Raw genomic sequence first — 15,509 nt, forward strand, 5'->3', positions numbered from 1 at the left:
GATTAACTAGCTAGCCAGCTAGCTAGCTAGCTAGCTACCCACCAGTAACCACCTACTGTGTTTTATAGCTAGCATTCTTTATTTTTATTACTGATGAAATTGTTGCTGTTTTTACTTTTTATTGTTTCTTTTTATTTATTGTCATTTTAATGCTACTCATTGTAGTACTTTTGAGGTTTGTTTTCAAATGTAAAGTGTATTATAAATAAACTGTATTATTATTTATTATGAGTCTTAGGCTTTTATTTTATAACAATAAATGATATAGGAACTTGTGACATAGTGGTTAGCATTTCTAAGCTAAAATTTTAGTTGGAAAAATGTAGGTTTAAAATGTGACCAAATAGTAGTTATTCTGTTTCCATTTTGTTTATTTTCAATTTTTTGTTAGTAAGAGTTTGACAATATTCCAAAAATAATATATTTAGTTTGATTTAAATTCAATGTCAGTTTATTGTCATCAAACTATCTCTTTAAAGTTAAGGTGCTCTCTTCACTGTCTCTAGGAGTATTTGCAGATTTTCCCCACTGCAAAATAAATTAGTGTAATCTGTAAATAATATGAGTTTCAGGTTGTAACATGATTTGTTTAAGTTATTTATGTACAAGATAAACAGGAAAGGCCCCAGCACTGACCACTGGATAACCCCACAGGTAATCTGCTGTATTTCAGATTTAACTTCTTGTATTTGTACGTATCATTCCATTATAGATTGCGCCGTCTGTTGGCAGCAAATTGTAGTAGCACTGACTTGCTATCTTGATTTTTTTAAAGTACAAACTCTTCTCACATAGATATGACCTCAAGTTAGGTATTTTTTTCTGAGGATTTCATGCTGGTTCGGAGGGTGTGCTGCAAGGAAGATTTTTCTGCATATTTTTGGCTCTTTCAAGATTTGTTATGATGAGTCTCCATGGTAAAGAAAGACTTGCTTACAATCGGGATCAACTGATTAACCTCTCCCAAATCAGGATTATTAGCAAAACAACACATCAAATCCCCATAGAGTTGAAAAGAAAGAGAAGAGGTTGCAGAGCTGGAGTGAGACAGAGGACAAAGTGATGGAGATTTAAACCATTTCTCCCAACCGTCTTAACGGGTAATGTGAGATCGCTAGCTAACAAAATGGACGAGCTTGAGATGCTAACAAGGTATCAGAAAGAGCGCAGTATTATGTGCGCCACCGAGACATGGCTGCATGAACACATCCCTGACTGTAATGTGTCTGTACCGGGCTTTAAAATAGTCCGTGCCGACCGCAGTAGACAACACAGCGGAAAGCTAAAGGGTGGCAGAATTGCAGTGCTGGTTAACCAGCATTGGTGTCATCCTGGACATGTTACTGTCAAGGAGAAGATATGGACAAGGGACATGGAACTGTTAGCTGTGAGCTTCCATCCATATTATTTACCCAGAGAGTTTACCTGTGTTATTCTGGTAGTGGTTTATATAATACCTGGTACCGCACCAGACACAGCCTGTGACGTCATCAGCTCCGTCGTTGCTCGGCTACAAACACAGCATCCAAACTCATTCATGGCGATCTCCGGAGACTTCAACAACGTCTCCCTCTCTGCAACTCTACCAACATTCCAGCAGTTTGTCAGCTGCTCCACCAGAGAAAATAAGATGTTGGACTTATTTTATGCAAATATGAATAATGGATCCAGTTGTTCTGCCCTGCCTCCTTTAGGAAGATCTGACCATAATCTGGTTCTTCTCACCTCCACCTACAAGCCCATCGTTCAGCAGCAACCAGTCATCACAAAGACTATCAAAATCTGGTCTGCTGAAGCTGAAGATGCTCTTAGAGGAGGCTTTGAGGCTACAGACTGGAACGTCCTCTGTGAACCTCATGGAGACGACATCAACGCCATGACTGAGTGTGTGACAGATTACATAAACTTCTGTGTGGACAGCATCGTCCCAACAAGAACAGTGAGGTGCTTCCCCAATAACAAACCCTGGATCACCAGTGACCTGAAAAAGCTGCTGAACATCAAAAAGAAAGCCTTCCGGGATGGAGACAGGGAGTTATTGAGGGCAACACAAAAACAACTTAAAACACAAACTAAGAAGTGCAAGGAGGACTACAGGAGGAAGTTAGAAAGTCAGCTCCAGCAGAATAACCTGAGGGATGTGTGGTCTGGAATGAAGAAGATCACTGGCTTCAAGTTAAAGGGGGACCAGCCTGATGGAGGTCTGGACAGAGCTAATGAGCTGAACATATTCTTCAACAGGTTCAGTTCACCCCCTACCTCCAGCCCAACAGACCACACACCCTCCATAAGCCCACTGCTTTCCTGTCACGCCTCCAATCTGTCACCCTGCAGCTCAGTCATGGACCAGAACACAGCTTCATCTCCCTCCACATCAGGACATCCTGAGACCTCCACCTTGTTTGTCCTGCAATCAGGTTAAGAAGCAACTTGAGAAACTGAACCAGAACAAAGCTGCAGGTCCAGATGGTGTCAGTCCCAGAGTTCTCAAGACCTGCTCAAAACAACTATGTCCGATTCTCCAGCACCTTTTCAACACCAGTCTGAGACAAAATAGAGTCCCAGTGCTGTGGAAAACCTCCTGCCTTGTTCCAGTGCCTAAAAAAACACAACCAGCTGAACCAAGTGACTACAGACCAGTTGCCCTGACATCTCACATCATGAAAGTCCTGGAGAGACTCTTACTGGCTCACCTCAACAAGCAAGTAAACACCTTTCAGGACCCATTCCAGTTTGCATATCGTAATGGACTTGGGGTTGAAGATGCCATCATATACCTGCTCCAGAGAGCACACTCTCATCTGGACCATTCAGGCAGCACTCTGAGGGTCATGTTCTTTCATTTCTCAGTGCTTTTAATACCATTCAGCCTGCTTTGTTATGTGAGAAGCTCCATAAATTCCAGGTGGATACCTCCACAACCACCTGGATCTATGACTACCTCACAAACAGACCCCAGTTTGTGAGACTGAAAGGTTGTGTGTCTGAGATGGAGGTCAGCAGCACTGGTGCACCACAAGGAACTGTACTCTGGCCATTCCTCTTCACTCTGTACACCTCAGACTTCCAGTACAACTCTGAGTCCTGTCATCTGCAGAAATACTCTGATGACTCTGCAGTTGTGGGGTGTATCAGGGATGGACAAGAAGCAGAGTACAGAGAACTGGTCAGTCAGTTTGTTAAATGGTGCGGTGACAATCATCTCATATTAAATAGCAGCAAAACAAAAGAGATGATTGTTGACTTCAGGAGGAACAAGAATAAACAAAGCACTGTTTCCATCCTGGGAGAGGAGGTGGAGGTGGTGGAGGAATACAAGTATCTTGGAGTTCAGCTGGACAACAAACTGGACTGGAAATGCAACACTGACTACATCTACAAGAAAGGTCAGAGCAGACTGTACTTCTTAAGGAAGCTGAGATGGTTTAACATCTGCACCAAGATGTTGCATATCTTCTATAAGTCTGTTGTGGAGAGTGCAGTCAGCTTTGCAGCATCTGCTGGGGTAGTAGCATCAGAACCAGAGACTTGAAGAGAATCAACAAACTGATCCAGAAAGCTGCTTCTGTGCTTGGAGTAACTCTGGAGCCGCTGGAGCTGATTGTCCAAAGAAGAATGCTGCACAAGCTGATGAAGATGATGGAGGATTCTTCACACCCTCTCCACAAGGAATGAAGTGATGAAACAACAAAGTGTGTTCATTGAGAGGCTTCTTCAGGTCTGATCTAAGACTGAAAGACACAGAAGATCAGTCCTGCCAGCAGCCATCAGCCTCCGGAACAAGACCTCCTCTAGTTAATTATTATTATTATATACTACAATGTTGAATTTCCCTTTGGGGATTAATAAAGTATTTTTCATTTAATTTCATGCTGGAGGGATTATACCTCGGTGTAGTGCAGGTTACTTATCGGTAGCCTGACACTCACCTGCTAATCAGGATTGGCTTAATAAGATAGGTGCTACACACGCAGGGATCGTGAGACATCTCACTCATGCTACTCTGAGAACCGGGGTAATGTGAAAGTTTTTAACAATGGTTGTCATCAAGAAGCTGTAACTTTCCGATTTTTTGCTATACTGCTCCAAGTGGGAGGGTCCTCTTCAGCTCCCAGCTTGTATTGTTGATAACTGAGTCATTATCGTCCATTGATTTAATGAAACACACATTGCTGTGTTTGTACCTTTTGCCACTCACTGTGAAAATATTTTGATATCTATCATCGTCCTCATTTGGTATGATGAACACTAAAAGCCACAAAACAACAAAGATGCAAAGTTTACTTTTTTTTTTTTATTTTCATCATCCGTTTGCATTCTTAACGGCTGTAATACTGAAGTCATGTGGAAGTTCTTCTCCAGGAGAAGTTCATATAAAAGCAATAAAAAAAGACAACAACACAAAGTTTATTTTATAAATTGTGAAACACCTTTGTTGCGTCGTTTCTCCAGGAAACCATCAGCAGGTTTGTTAATGATCATCTCAGCATGTTGGTGATTAAGAGAACCTACATCAAAAAATGTCCCATTGAGTCAAATATCAAACTTGTCCTCACAAATACAGTGTCCATTCTCTTCATAGTCATCCCTCGTCACCACCATCTCATCGTAGTCGGGGGCGCGAGCCAGTAGCTTCCCTCCTTCCCATGAATAGCAGACTGGACTGTAAAAAAGAAAAAAGTTACCAGGAGTGGAGAAGTCAAATACATATATATATATATTTTTTAATCAAACCATTGTTTACATAGCCTGTCCCATTCTTCTGGAGTTATTTTTATATTATCAAGTCCCACTTCTAAACTTTAGCACATTTTCTCATTGAAGCACTCCCTAATGCCTCCCGTATCCAGTGTTTCTCAAATCCGGTCCTCAGGCCCTGTGGTGGAAAATACTCTGGTCTTGAGAAGTTGTAATACATCTAAGAGTCAACTGTCTTCTTACAATGAACATTTTATTATAAACTAATACAAGCACACGCTGGAGCTTGGAGAGAGAACTCTCTCTGCAGATGCTGAAGTAACACCCAATTATAAACCATGCTTAACTCCTCCTAGTTGCTGGGCAGACCATATGAAACAATCATTATCTCTTATTTAAGACTAAACTGAACTCACTAAGCATCAATCACTCACTATATTACTTTATTACCTTTAACCTCTAACCTTTAGACAACTGGTCAACCAAGCAGTTGACAAAAACAGATGCCCTGCAGGAAACTCTTCCTGTCTCAGACTTTGTCTGCACATTCCAGACAAGGATCATATGACTTAAAGAAAGCTTTGTGCATAGACACAAAACACAGCAGGATCACAGCAAATCAATGCATATATGTCTAATACTTAATACAAACCAAAGTCATAACAATTTTCCCCAACAGCCCCCCCTGCCCTGCATGTTTTATAGGCAACCCTACCTTAACACACCTGAATGACATAAAGGGCTCATCAACAGGCTGCAAAAATTTCATGAGGAAGTTCAAGAATCTGACTCAGGTGCTTTGGAGGAGGATCATGTCTCAAACAGGCAGGGCAGGGGGGCCTGAGGACCAGAACTGAGAAACGTTGCGCTAATCCATCATCCATCTTCATCCAGTCTCTTCTCTGAGATCTCACCAGTTAGAAAAGGTCAGCATGATTCATATCTTCCTCTGTCCCCCCACCCCACACACTTCCTGTGATAATGTCTTCTTTGGTTTTTTGAGAAACAGCTGCTGCAAAAAAGATGCATCGCCTCAAAAATAAATGTTTGGAGGTGTGGTTTTTCAGCCACAGGACACCATTGAAACAAGTCAGAAGCTTTAGATTCAAGGTAAAAAAAAAAAAACAAAAAAAAAAACTATCAAACTACTTGAATTTAATACAGCACATTCACGTTGGAAACAATTTTAAATAATTTTCTCTTTCTATGCTATAAAAAAAACAAGAAAAACAACTGTTTCTTTCCCAGTTGAGACATACCATCTTTTGGTCCATAAAGTCAGTAAATGATGTCACGCTGATTCTGTCGATTAATTTTGTCCATCAGGTCCTGCAAGCTTTATCTCCAAAAACTAAACATGAATCATGTCTACTTTACAGTCATATGCAAGCCTTTCAAAGGTTTCAGCCCCTCCCTCTCAGGTTTTTTTAATTCTCTCCTGCGGGACACAATAATGAAGGCTCTCTGATCAAGGCTTAACACTGGTTTCTTTTTCTTTCCACTGTGACTCTTTGGGGTTACACCAGCCAATAGAGGTAAAAAATAAGCTGGCTTAAAGAATTCTATATGTTCTGCTCACAGCAACATTCACATCTACCATTTATGATGCATTTTCATGGTTTGATTATTAGAAAATATTCATCCTGAGGGAAATTCCTGTACTCAGAAAAAGGTAGGTTAAAAGCAGGTTAGTATTAATAGTGCAAAGCAGTATGAATGGTATGATGCAGTCAGTCATGCCATTTAATCATGTCACTTTAACATGCACTACTCACTCTGTGTGCAGCATGCACATTACTGCACAACCATTGCAGTGCTGTTTACTTTGTATCTTTTCAGTTTATTTTTGTGTTGTCTTTGGTGTGAAATGGTTGTGCACACCCTCTGGAAGATGTACGAATGTGTTTTACTTCTATGTGAATGTGACAAATAACCAAGCGTTTGTGTGCGAAGAGCCCTGGGATGAACCTGAACACACCCTCCCCAGCCACCCTCTGAAGAGCTGTGCAGTCTACTGGACATGGGGGACAGAGTTCAACGCGTTTCTGGAGCAGGTAAGCTGTGCCCACCACAGCTCCAACCCTCCCCCCCAGTCTGTCCCACAGCCCCCCCAGCATAAAAGACAACACCACACACAACATCCTCGTAAAAATCAGCAACTATGATTCTGCTACGACTACAAGAAGCTTGAAACCTCACGAATGCTGCTGGAACAGACGTCTTTAGTGATGTGAGACCGCTCCTCTGTGGTGGAAAAAGGTTCTTACTTTGCAGGTAGAAGCACCTTTACAGGGAGGTGGGCGGGGACGAGGGATCGTAGCTCCGCCTCCAGTCGCTCCCTGAAGCCTGGAAAGAGCGTGTTCCCTCCTGTCAGGACGATGTTCTGGTAAAAGTGAGGCTGCATATCTGATGGACAGAAGGAAGTGTTAGCTGTCAGATGAACACACAACAAACCAGGAAAAGAATTCTTTATGTTTATGTCTATCCTTATGATTCTCATTAGACTTTTTAACTAAAATACAGCTTTATATTTTCTGCAATCTGAGCACCACTTTAAAACTAAAACACCGTTAATATGAATGTATTTCTGTAAATCACTGAACACCATGAAACCCAGCTCTGAAACAGGACTGATGTGGCCGATTAGCGACAGAATTTCCAGCTCATTCTTCCCTGTCATCCTGTTTAATAAAATCCTGTCATCAGTATTTGGGTTTTGGTTTTTTCTTTGCCACTGCTGCAGAACGAACCCTGTGGCAGTGACTGGACAGAGTCAACGATGGCCTCTGGGATGCCCATCTCCTGGATGCCGATGTCTGATGGGTGGAAGAGCATCTCAGGAACGGCAAAGCGTTCGTTGGCCAACCTCAGGATCTGCTCGCCCGTCTTATACTTGCCACTGAAGACCATCTCCTCTCGGGGCTGATGGACAGAGACCAGACAAGAAGATGCTCAGACTTGAGCTGATGCAACAGACTGCCAACAAAATACAACAAGATCTTCATCTTTAAATATCTTCAACATTATTACTCGGGGTGGGAAATCGAATCAAAAATTGAATATCTGGATTTTTTTGCTTCACAATTTTAAAATCAAATTTTTGTTTAAAAAAAATTTTTTTTTCTTCAAATGAATAAAAATAATCCTTTAAAATTTTTTTGTCATTTTAATTGTATTTATTGATCTTTTTACTTGTATCACTGGGCATTATAGAAGCAGAATGATGGTCTGGCTTCTGTCTTGTTTTCTCCTCATTGAAATTAAGAAAAATGACGAGCAAAAAAGTTTTGCATATTTTTTATTTTAATCTACAAAAATCAGCAATATGGAAGAATTGTGAGAATCGCAATTTAAATCGAATCGGCACCCAAAAAAATCAGAATCGAATTGGGACAAAAGCATATCGTCACAGCCTTAATTAGTACCTAAGAGAGATTGATCAAATGGTTGTTTAATTTATTTATAATATTAATCAGATATAATGTGCACCAGTCACAGAAAGTCTGGGATATTCAGCTTCAGCATGAAACTGATAGAAAATGTAAAAAGTTTATGCTTCACTGCTGTGGTTTTATCTGGAAAAACTTCCAGTATTCCCCGCTTACGTTCATGACTAATATTACAGCCACTTCATCATATCCCATGTTCAATGGATCTGGAAGAAAATGGCTTGTTTTTGTTCTGACTGGACTTTCTCTTGACTTAATTCTGAAATTGTTTGGACGAAGCCATTAGCTGGATGGACTGAGAGCTCAGTTACGCTCAACACAGAGGACGGATACGTAGACGGACAGACAGAGTCGTCTGTCTTCTGTGTCAGTTACAAGCGTAATTTTGCCTGTTTTCAAGGAGCTAAGCTTTTTTTTTATTTTTATTCAAACTTTAACCAAATAAAATCAGTTGAGAACAACTTCTCATGACTGGCAGGAGGACCCAACAATTTAAACAAAGATAAACAGACAAAACAAGATCAAACGGGGTCAGAGAAGAACAGGTAAAAGGAAACATTATCGGCAAATGAAGCGTCACAACCATAAACAAAGAGATTATGAAGTTAAAACCACTTAAATAACCACTAAAATATATGGAGGGAAACTAGAAGGGAGGGAGCTGAAGTTGCTTTCTCATTTTATTCTGTGTTCATTGGCTCAATAATTCAAGTTTTCTTTTACTTAAATCTTATATCTTACATTCCTGGCATTCCAAGGATGATAATAGAAAGAAAGAAAGAAAGAAACAAACAAACAAACAAAGAAATAAACAAACAAAGAAAGAAATAAACAAACAAACAAAGGAAGAAAGAAAGAAAGAAACAGACAAACAAACAAACAAAGAAACAAACAAACACAAAAAGAAAGAAAAAAAGAAAGAAGCGGCACGGTGGCACAGTAGTCAGCACTGTGGCCTCACAGCAAGAGGGTCACTGGTTCAATCCTCGGCTGGGGAGGGGTTTGGTCAGTGGCCTTTTCTGTGTGGAGTCTGCATGTTCTCTCCGTGTATGTGTGGGTTCTCTCCGGGTTCTCCGGCTTCCTCCCACCATCCAAAGACATGCATGATAGGTTAATTGGTTACTCTTCATCTCTGTGTGGCCCTGCGATGGACCGGCGAGCTGTCCAGGGTGTACCCTGCCTGTTGCCCAAAGCCAGCTGGGATAGGCTCCAGCTTCCCCGCAACCCTGAATTGGATTCAGGGTAGCAGGATTCAGAAAATGAATGAATGAATGAAAAGAAAGAAAGAAAGAAAGAAAGCCTCCCAGTAAGAAGAACCAGAAGATTTCAAACTCCTCCTGGTGTTTCAGATGGTTGGAAACAACTTTCCAGCCGTGTGTTACTGCCACCAACAGGTGCCAAAACATGCAAGTAAACTGCACTCAGCAGTCTGATGGATGAACTGGCTTCACCATGGCAACGTAAAAGTTGCACAGATGTACGAGGGTGTGGATGTAGGGGGGAGAAACGGGTCTTGAAATCAGACTGGAGTGAAAACTTAAATTAAATTATGACTTTTAAAAACAAAAAATAAATGCGGAAAAAAATGCATTTGAAGAATATTTGACTCCTGCAATTAAAGATATAAATTATTAAGAAAATTTTATAAAAGATCTTTTTTTTTCATCAAGTTTTTCACCATTTCGCCTTAATTATTGCTGCAGAAATAATTATAGTGAAACTTTACACCAAATCCTGTGTTTATCAGCCAGTTAACTTCAACATTTATATTAAAAAATGACAATAAAAATATTCTCTAAAGGTAATTCTGCATTTTAGATTCATTCTGACATCATATAAAAAGCCCAATCGCCTCCCTTTGTGTGAGTGGTGTATGTGGTCATCTGAATAAAGTCAGGAATAACTTGTAGATTAAATCCGTCACAACATTTATCAGACGTGGAAAGAAACAACATAAAGACAGAAGATGTCTCACCTTGCAGAAGCCTTTTTTGATGGAGCTGAAATCTGGAAGAACATAGTCCCTCATCAGCGTGTTTTCCTCCCCCTTCATCCTGAAGACGAAGAAGAGACGTCACACACTGACCAGAAGCTCTTTGCTTCTTATTTTAGAAACTGGTTACGTTAACTGGACATGACGGTGTAGAGAGGGAGGGGAAGGACTCATTCATGTGATATTATTGGTCCAACAGATTCCTGGTACAGCATTAAACTCTCAGAGACACATTAGAGACGTATTACGCAGGTTTCTGATCTTAAAGCTCCGCCTTCCGGACTTGTTCGATGACACAGTGACGTCTATCATGTGGATTCCTAGAGCCGCTGCTGCCCAGCAGCGCCCCGATGCAGAGAAACCGACACGATACAACGTTTACATCCGGGACGCGACGTGACGTTTCACTTCACGGTAAAATAAACCGGCTGCTCGGAACACACAACGTCGCTGATTCAGCAAAGAAATGCAAGAAAATTAAGAGAGAGGAAGAGACAAAACAAGAGTCTTAGTAAGATCGTCTCCTGCTGGCTGGACAGAGCCAACAGGTCAGGTAGGAAGCCAGATGGATGCTGAGTTAGCCGTTAATGAGGGGCACATGGCGGGAAAATGGCTCTTTGACCTAAAAGTCAAATTAATCTGAAGCAAACCAGACAATTCAACAGTTTGTCGTAGAACAGATTGTCTTACTGTGCGATCTCCATGTCCTTGTAGAACTGCTGCGACACATAGCAGACATCTTCCTTCACCTGGTTGATCACATGAGTTTCATCCATCACATGTAACTGGCTGGAAAATTCAAGCAAATTCTAATTCATTTGACTTATTTCATTTTATTTGAGCAACAAAGTTACACCAGTAGTTTACCGGTAAGAGATGATCTCCTTCAGGTGATTGGTCAGCAGTTTTCCTCCGACATTGATCCTGAAAGGCAGAATTAACCAACAGGCTGTTAACATGTTGCTGCTGCAGGAGGAGCAGGAGGAGCAGGAGGAGCTCTTCTGACCTGCGGATGCCCTCCTTCAGTTTCTTGCTGCGGCAGTAGGGGGCGATGTGTGTGAAGGAGAACCCGGAGTCCATCACCAGGCAGCAGATCTCCGAGGGATTGGTGTGGAAGTAGTGATGAGCACCAAGAGAGCCGGCTGGAGAAACATCAACAAGTATGAAAGAGATGATATCTGATCCCAGTGTACTGAAAAACAGCGAAAACGTCACAAACACCGGAGGAACCTGGATGTCCAAATAATTTGCACCTTCTCTACATCCATTACTGGATTTGATCAATTATTTAAAGTATGAGTCATATCAGCTGTCACATTTCTGGGACAAATTTCCAGGAATAAGCAGAAGACCAGAAGCACCTGCATGACTCAAAACTCAAGAAGCAGAAACGTACAAAACGGTTTGATGAGAAGCAGACCAGCTCTGATTCTTTTGGTTTTGCTTTTATTGTGACTTTATTTTGCATTTAGTTTGTTAAACACAGAGGGAAATAAATGAGCCGTAGAAATGATGTCTAAGGATTAAACTGAAGTGTGAAATGAGAAGAGAGCAGTTTCCAAACCACTGTTTCAGCCTCAGCTGTCAGATTCTCGGGCTACAATGATGTAAAATGAATGTATGAACAGATAAAGCAGCATGAAGAAGAAGAGAACAGTTTGTAGAAATAACACATAGATCAGCAATGACCAAGCCTTTTCTCCTCTGCACATCATTCTCTCACGTCTAAAACACACACACACACACACACACACACACACACACACACACACACACACACACACACACAGACACACACACACACACACACACACACACACACAGAGTTTCCATTTCTTCCTTATTTCTGCAACTATTCCTGCTTTTTTCATCACTTGTTGATCTTTGGCTGCTCCTGATTGGACGTTACCGTCAGTTTAAGCTCTCTGATTGGTGGAAAGTCTGACAGGAAGAGACTTCATCACAATTTCGGAGGTGTCTGAGCAACCTAGTAGTGCTGGTGATGAAAATGTGATAAATAGTGGTGTTATGATGGATCATCTAGAGCAGGGCTACTCAGTTAGATATTCACGTGGGCCAGATTTTCACAATTAAAAAAAATTATCAGAGCCAGTAAATAAAGTAAGGGAGAATAAATCAGTAAAATTAGAGAAAAGACACATTTACATTTATTAATTTTTCTATTTTAAATTCAATGACAAAAGCAAATGCACAAAATAAAATAATGAAGATTCCAGTCAGAGCCAATTTTTCTCCTAACTTTAAACAGAAAAAGTTCATATCAAACTAAACTTCTCAACAACACATGCTGGGGTTAATGTTGCTAGGCAACCAAGTGTTGCATTCATTGTCTACATAACTATTGTAGGCTACTGAATCAGCGAAGGAATGACTGAAGGTTTTTGATTAATATCTTTATTCTTTTACATGAGCTGGGCCACATAGAGGTTGGTTCTGGACCGCATGTGGCCCACGGGCCGCCGTTTGAACAGGCCTAGTCTAGAGTCTGAATAAACACTACATGTTGTGTCTGGACTGTAAACCTCCTGGACAGATAGAAACGCTGGAAAACCTCCGTAGACCAGCTGGAGGGTCACATATCCATCACAATTTATCCAACAGAGTTACACACTATCGTTTCTGGAAAAGTACTGATCAGTCTTCTAACAAAAGCTGACTCACCATTGATCCTGAGAGCAGACTGGAACTGGTATTCCTCAAACAGAATCTCATTCATGGACTCCTGGATGGAGGAGAAGTTGAAGTACGGCTCCGTGATGATGATGCTGGTGTCTGCAAAATCCACCTGCACAGAGAAAACTGTTAGTCGAAGGTATTGGGGAATAAAAACATTTAAACATTTACTGACAAAATGAAGAAGTTCAACACCTTAAACATCTCCTTTCCAAACAGGTGATCCCACACTTTCCTTTGGACGTCCCAGTTTACCAGGTAGCCCTGCACAGGGAGAACAAATGAGGGAGGAGCTGCAGCTGGATGAGCTTTCACCCGCTGATGCCGACTCACCTTCTGGAAGGGGAGGATGTAGAAGAGACCTGAAGGGTCCTTTATCTCATCCAGCTGATTAGCAGTAAAGGTCTTTAGTCTGGATGTCTTTGAGCGAAACTGGCAGTTCGGGATGACGCTGCAGGAGAAAGAACAAATTTAGACAATAAGAGACAGAAGCCATTTCGATGCAGATAGTAACAGATTAAACAGTGGAACAAACAGGTGGATTAACAGAGAGCAAAGTAGCATTTTACCCTTTCACCTGCAGCAGCATTATGACAGTAGTCCAAAGATTGTGTAAGACGTTGGACTGCACATTTCCCGCACACGGCAGGCCTTTACTGGAAACTGACTAAATGATCTGAGAAGTTGTTGTCTAAACAGAACACACCTCTAGCCACAAAGCTTAAAAACTCTACATTAAGAAAATGCAGAACAGAACTAAATCCATATAGAATAAAATAATAATAATAATAATAATTATAATAATAATAATAATGATAATAAAACATTTTATTTGTTTGGCGCCTTTCTAGACACTCAAGGTCGCCTTACATTAGACATGATAAAAATAGCATTAAAACAAATTAAAACAACATATGTGTAAATAAAATGGGTAAATAAATATGAATAAATAAATAAGAATCTTCTTAAATTAGCTCCAATAATGAATATGAACTTATACAGATAAAAAAAAAATGCAAGAGAACAAACAGAAAACATAGATAAGTGTGTGTAAAATCTAAACAATATGATACTATTTTAGGTACTGAAACGACACAGATATGTCTGAAAAACGTCATTTTAAAAACATCTTTGCCCAAATATAAAATTTCTCCTCTCCTCCTTTCTTCTCTCTTCTCCTCCTTTCTCCTCTCCTCTCCTTCCTCCTCTTTTCTCCTCTCCTCTCCTTCAGTAATTTGGTTTTTATCAAACTAAACACGTTTACTACATAACTATTTTAGTTTACATTCTGGATACTTTTTTTGCAAGACTAATTTACTTTCCACTAGAGTAACGCGAAATCGTTTTGTTTTATAAATAGTTATGGTTGCCGTTCTTTATATAAAGAAAATAGAAAAAAAAATAAGTGGACAGTTTGCAGAGTAGAGCTAGCAGGAACGTTAGCCACCATGCTAACACGTCCTACCTGACTTTCTCCTGGTTGTAACCGATCTTTGCTGTGTAAGCTCCATTGTCCAAAACTAACGTTGCCATTTTATAGCCCAAATTAATTACATGAAAGTAATAAATTATTTTATTTCACTATTAACAAAACACATTTTAGACTTTCCCTGTCACCATTATTTAGAGTCTGCGAATGAAGAACCAATCAGAGTTTTGTTTACGGTCACGTTTTAACTTGTTTAGCCAATCAGATACGAGAGCTGGGACCTTTCACAGAGTGGTTCCGGTAGAAACAAAGTGTGTTTCTTTGTTCCACCTTTCTGTAAATACTAAAAAAATAAAATGTAAATAAAAATTCTTTCTTTAAATGATTAAACACTAAATAACGACAAAATAAAATGAAAATGTTTTATTCAAACAACGTTAAACTGTAGTTAAATTATCAGGTTTTTTATAGAAAAAGAAAAAAATTTGCTTTATTGTTATTAACTTGGTTTATAAGTTATTGCATATTTGAATCCTATTTAATGTAAACAACAACCATATAAAATATAAAATGATGCATTAAAAAGAAAAGCAGAATGTATGGTTAGTGGCAGTTTGACAACATCCTGCAGAAGTTATGTTTACCTAAACATGAGTTGAAGAATTTTAAAAGAATATATCATTAATACATGAATTCATCAATTAATACCACATTTACTTGTAGACAAAAATTTTACAAGCAACATTATTTTACAAAACACAAACTTATGTTTAGCTTTTCTCTCACTGAGGGAAACTAGTTACTATAAACTGTTTCCACAATCTAAATAAGAAAAACAAATACTGGAAATATTAAATCAGTAAGAATTTAAGCCATGTCATGTTATGTTTCAATAACTATGTTTAGTGACTAAAATTCCCCCGGGACCCTGTAATCTATTACTTCGGTAAAAAACTGGACAAACTGATTTTCCTTTTGGGAAAATCCGTTTCTGAACTTGCATTGTGGTATTCCAGTGAAGTGCAGGATCGTGTTTAATTAAACCAAACAATGAACAGGAGCAGTGAAGTGTGTGCAGGATGTGAATGAAGGATATGAGGCATAAAATCCTCTGTTTGTTCAGCTAACAAAAAGAACGTGCCATAACCACAGTTACACACAGAAATGCAAACTGTGTTGGTTTTTATTCATACAGGGATAAATGCAGCGTTTTAACGTTGTCAGAAGATGTTTCTCAGATCAGCTG

The 15,509-nt window shown here is 39.8% G+C and overlaps 1 protein-coding gene across 1 annotated transcript; it reads right to left on the minus strand.

The window, feature by feature from the left end:
• Positions 1–4,397: 4,397 nt before the first annotated feature.
• actr6 (actin related protein 6) lies at positions 4,398–14,439 on the minus strand. Its single transcript, XM_079247722.1, has 11 exons — positions 14,300–14,439; positions 13,168–13,285; positions 13,030–13,098; positions 12,823–12,946; positions 11,147–11,282; positions 11,008–11,064; positions 10,831–10,929; positions 10,123–10,201; positions 7,449–7,620; positions 6,966–7,104; positions 4,398–4,663 (listed from the first exon to the last, which is right to left on the minus strand). Exons 1-11 carry the CDS (start codon positions 14,365–14,367, stop codon positions 4,534–4,536), a joined length of 1,191 nt encoding a protein of 396 aa, XP_079103848.1. The 5' UTR covers positions 14,368–14,439; the 3' UTR covers positions 4,398–4,533.
• Positions 14,440–15,509: the final 1,070 nt, after the last annotated feature.

The sequence above is a fragment of the Telmatherina bonti genome (genome assembly GCF_933228915.1).
Source record: "Telmatherina bonti genome assembly, chromosome: 2".
Classification (NCBI taxonomy): Eukaryota; Metazoa; Chordata; class Actinopteri; order Atheriniformes; family Telmatherinidae; genus Telmatherina; species Telmatherina bonti.

Excerpts from the sequence above, each read along its gene's own strand:
- actr6 (XM_079247722.1), bottom strand. The coding sequence starts at position 14,367 with ATGGCAACGTTAGTTTTGGACAATGGAGCTTACACAGCAAAGATCGGT. Across the intron at positions 11,283-12,822 it reads GTCTGCTCTCAGGATCAATG|CCGGCTCTCTTGGTGCTCAT; the intron begins GTGAGTCAGCTT and ends ATGTTTCTCCAG. Across the intron at positions 10,202-10,830 it reads AAGGACATGGAGATCGCACA|GATGAAGGGGGAGGAAAACA; the intron begins GTAAGACAATCT and ends CTTCGTCTTCAG.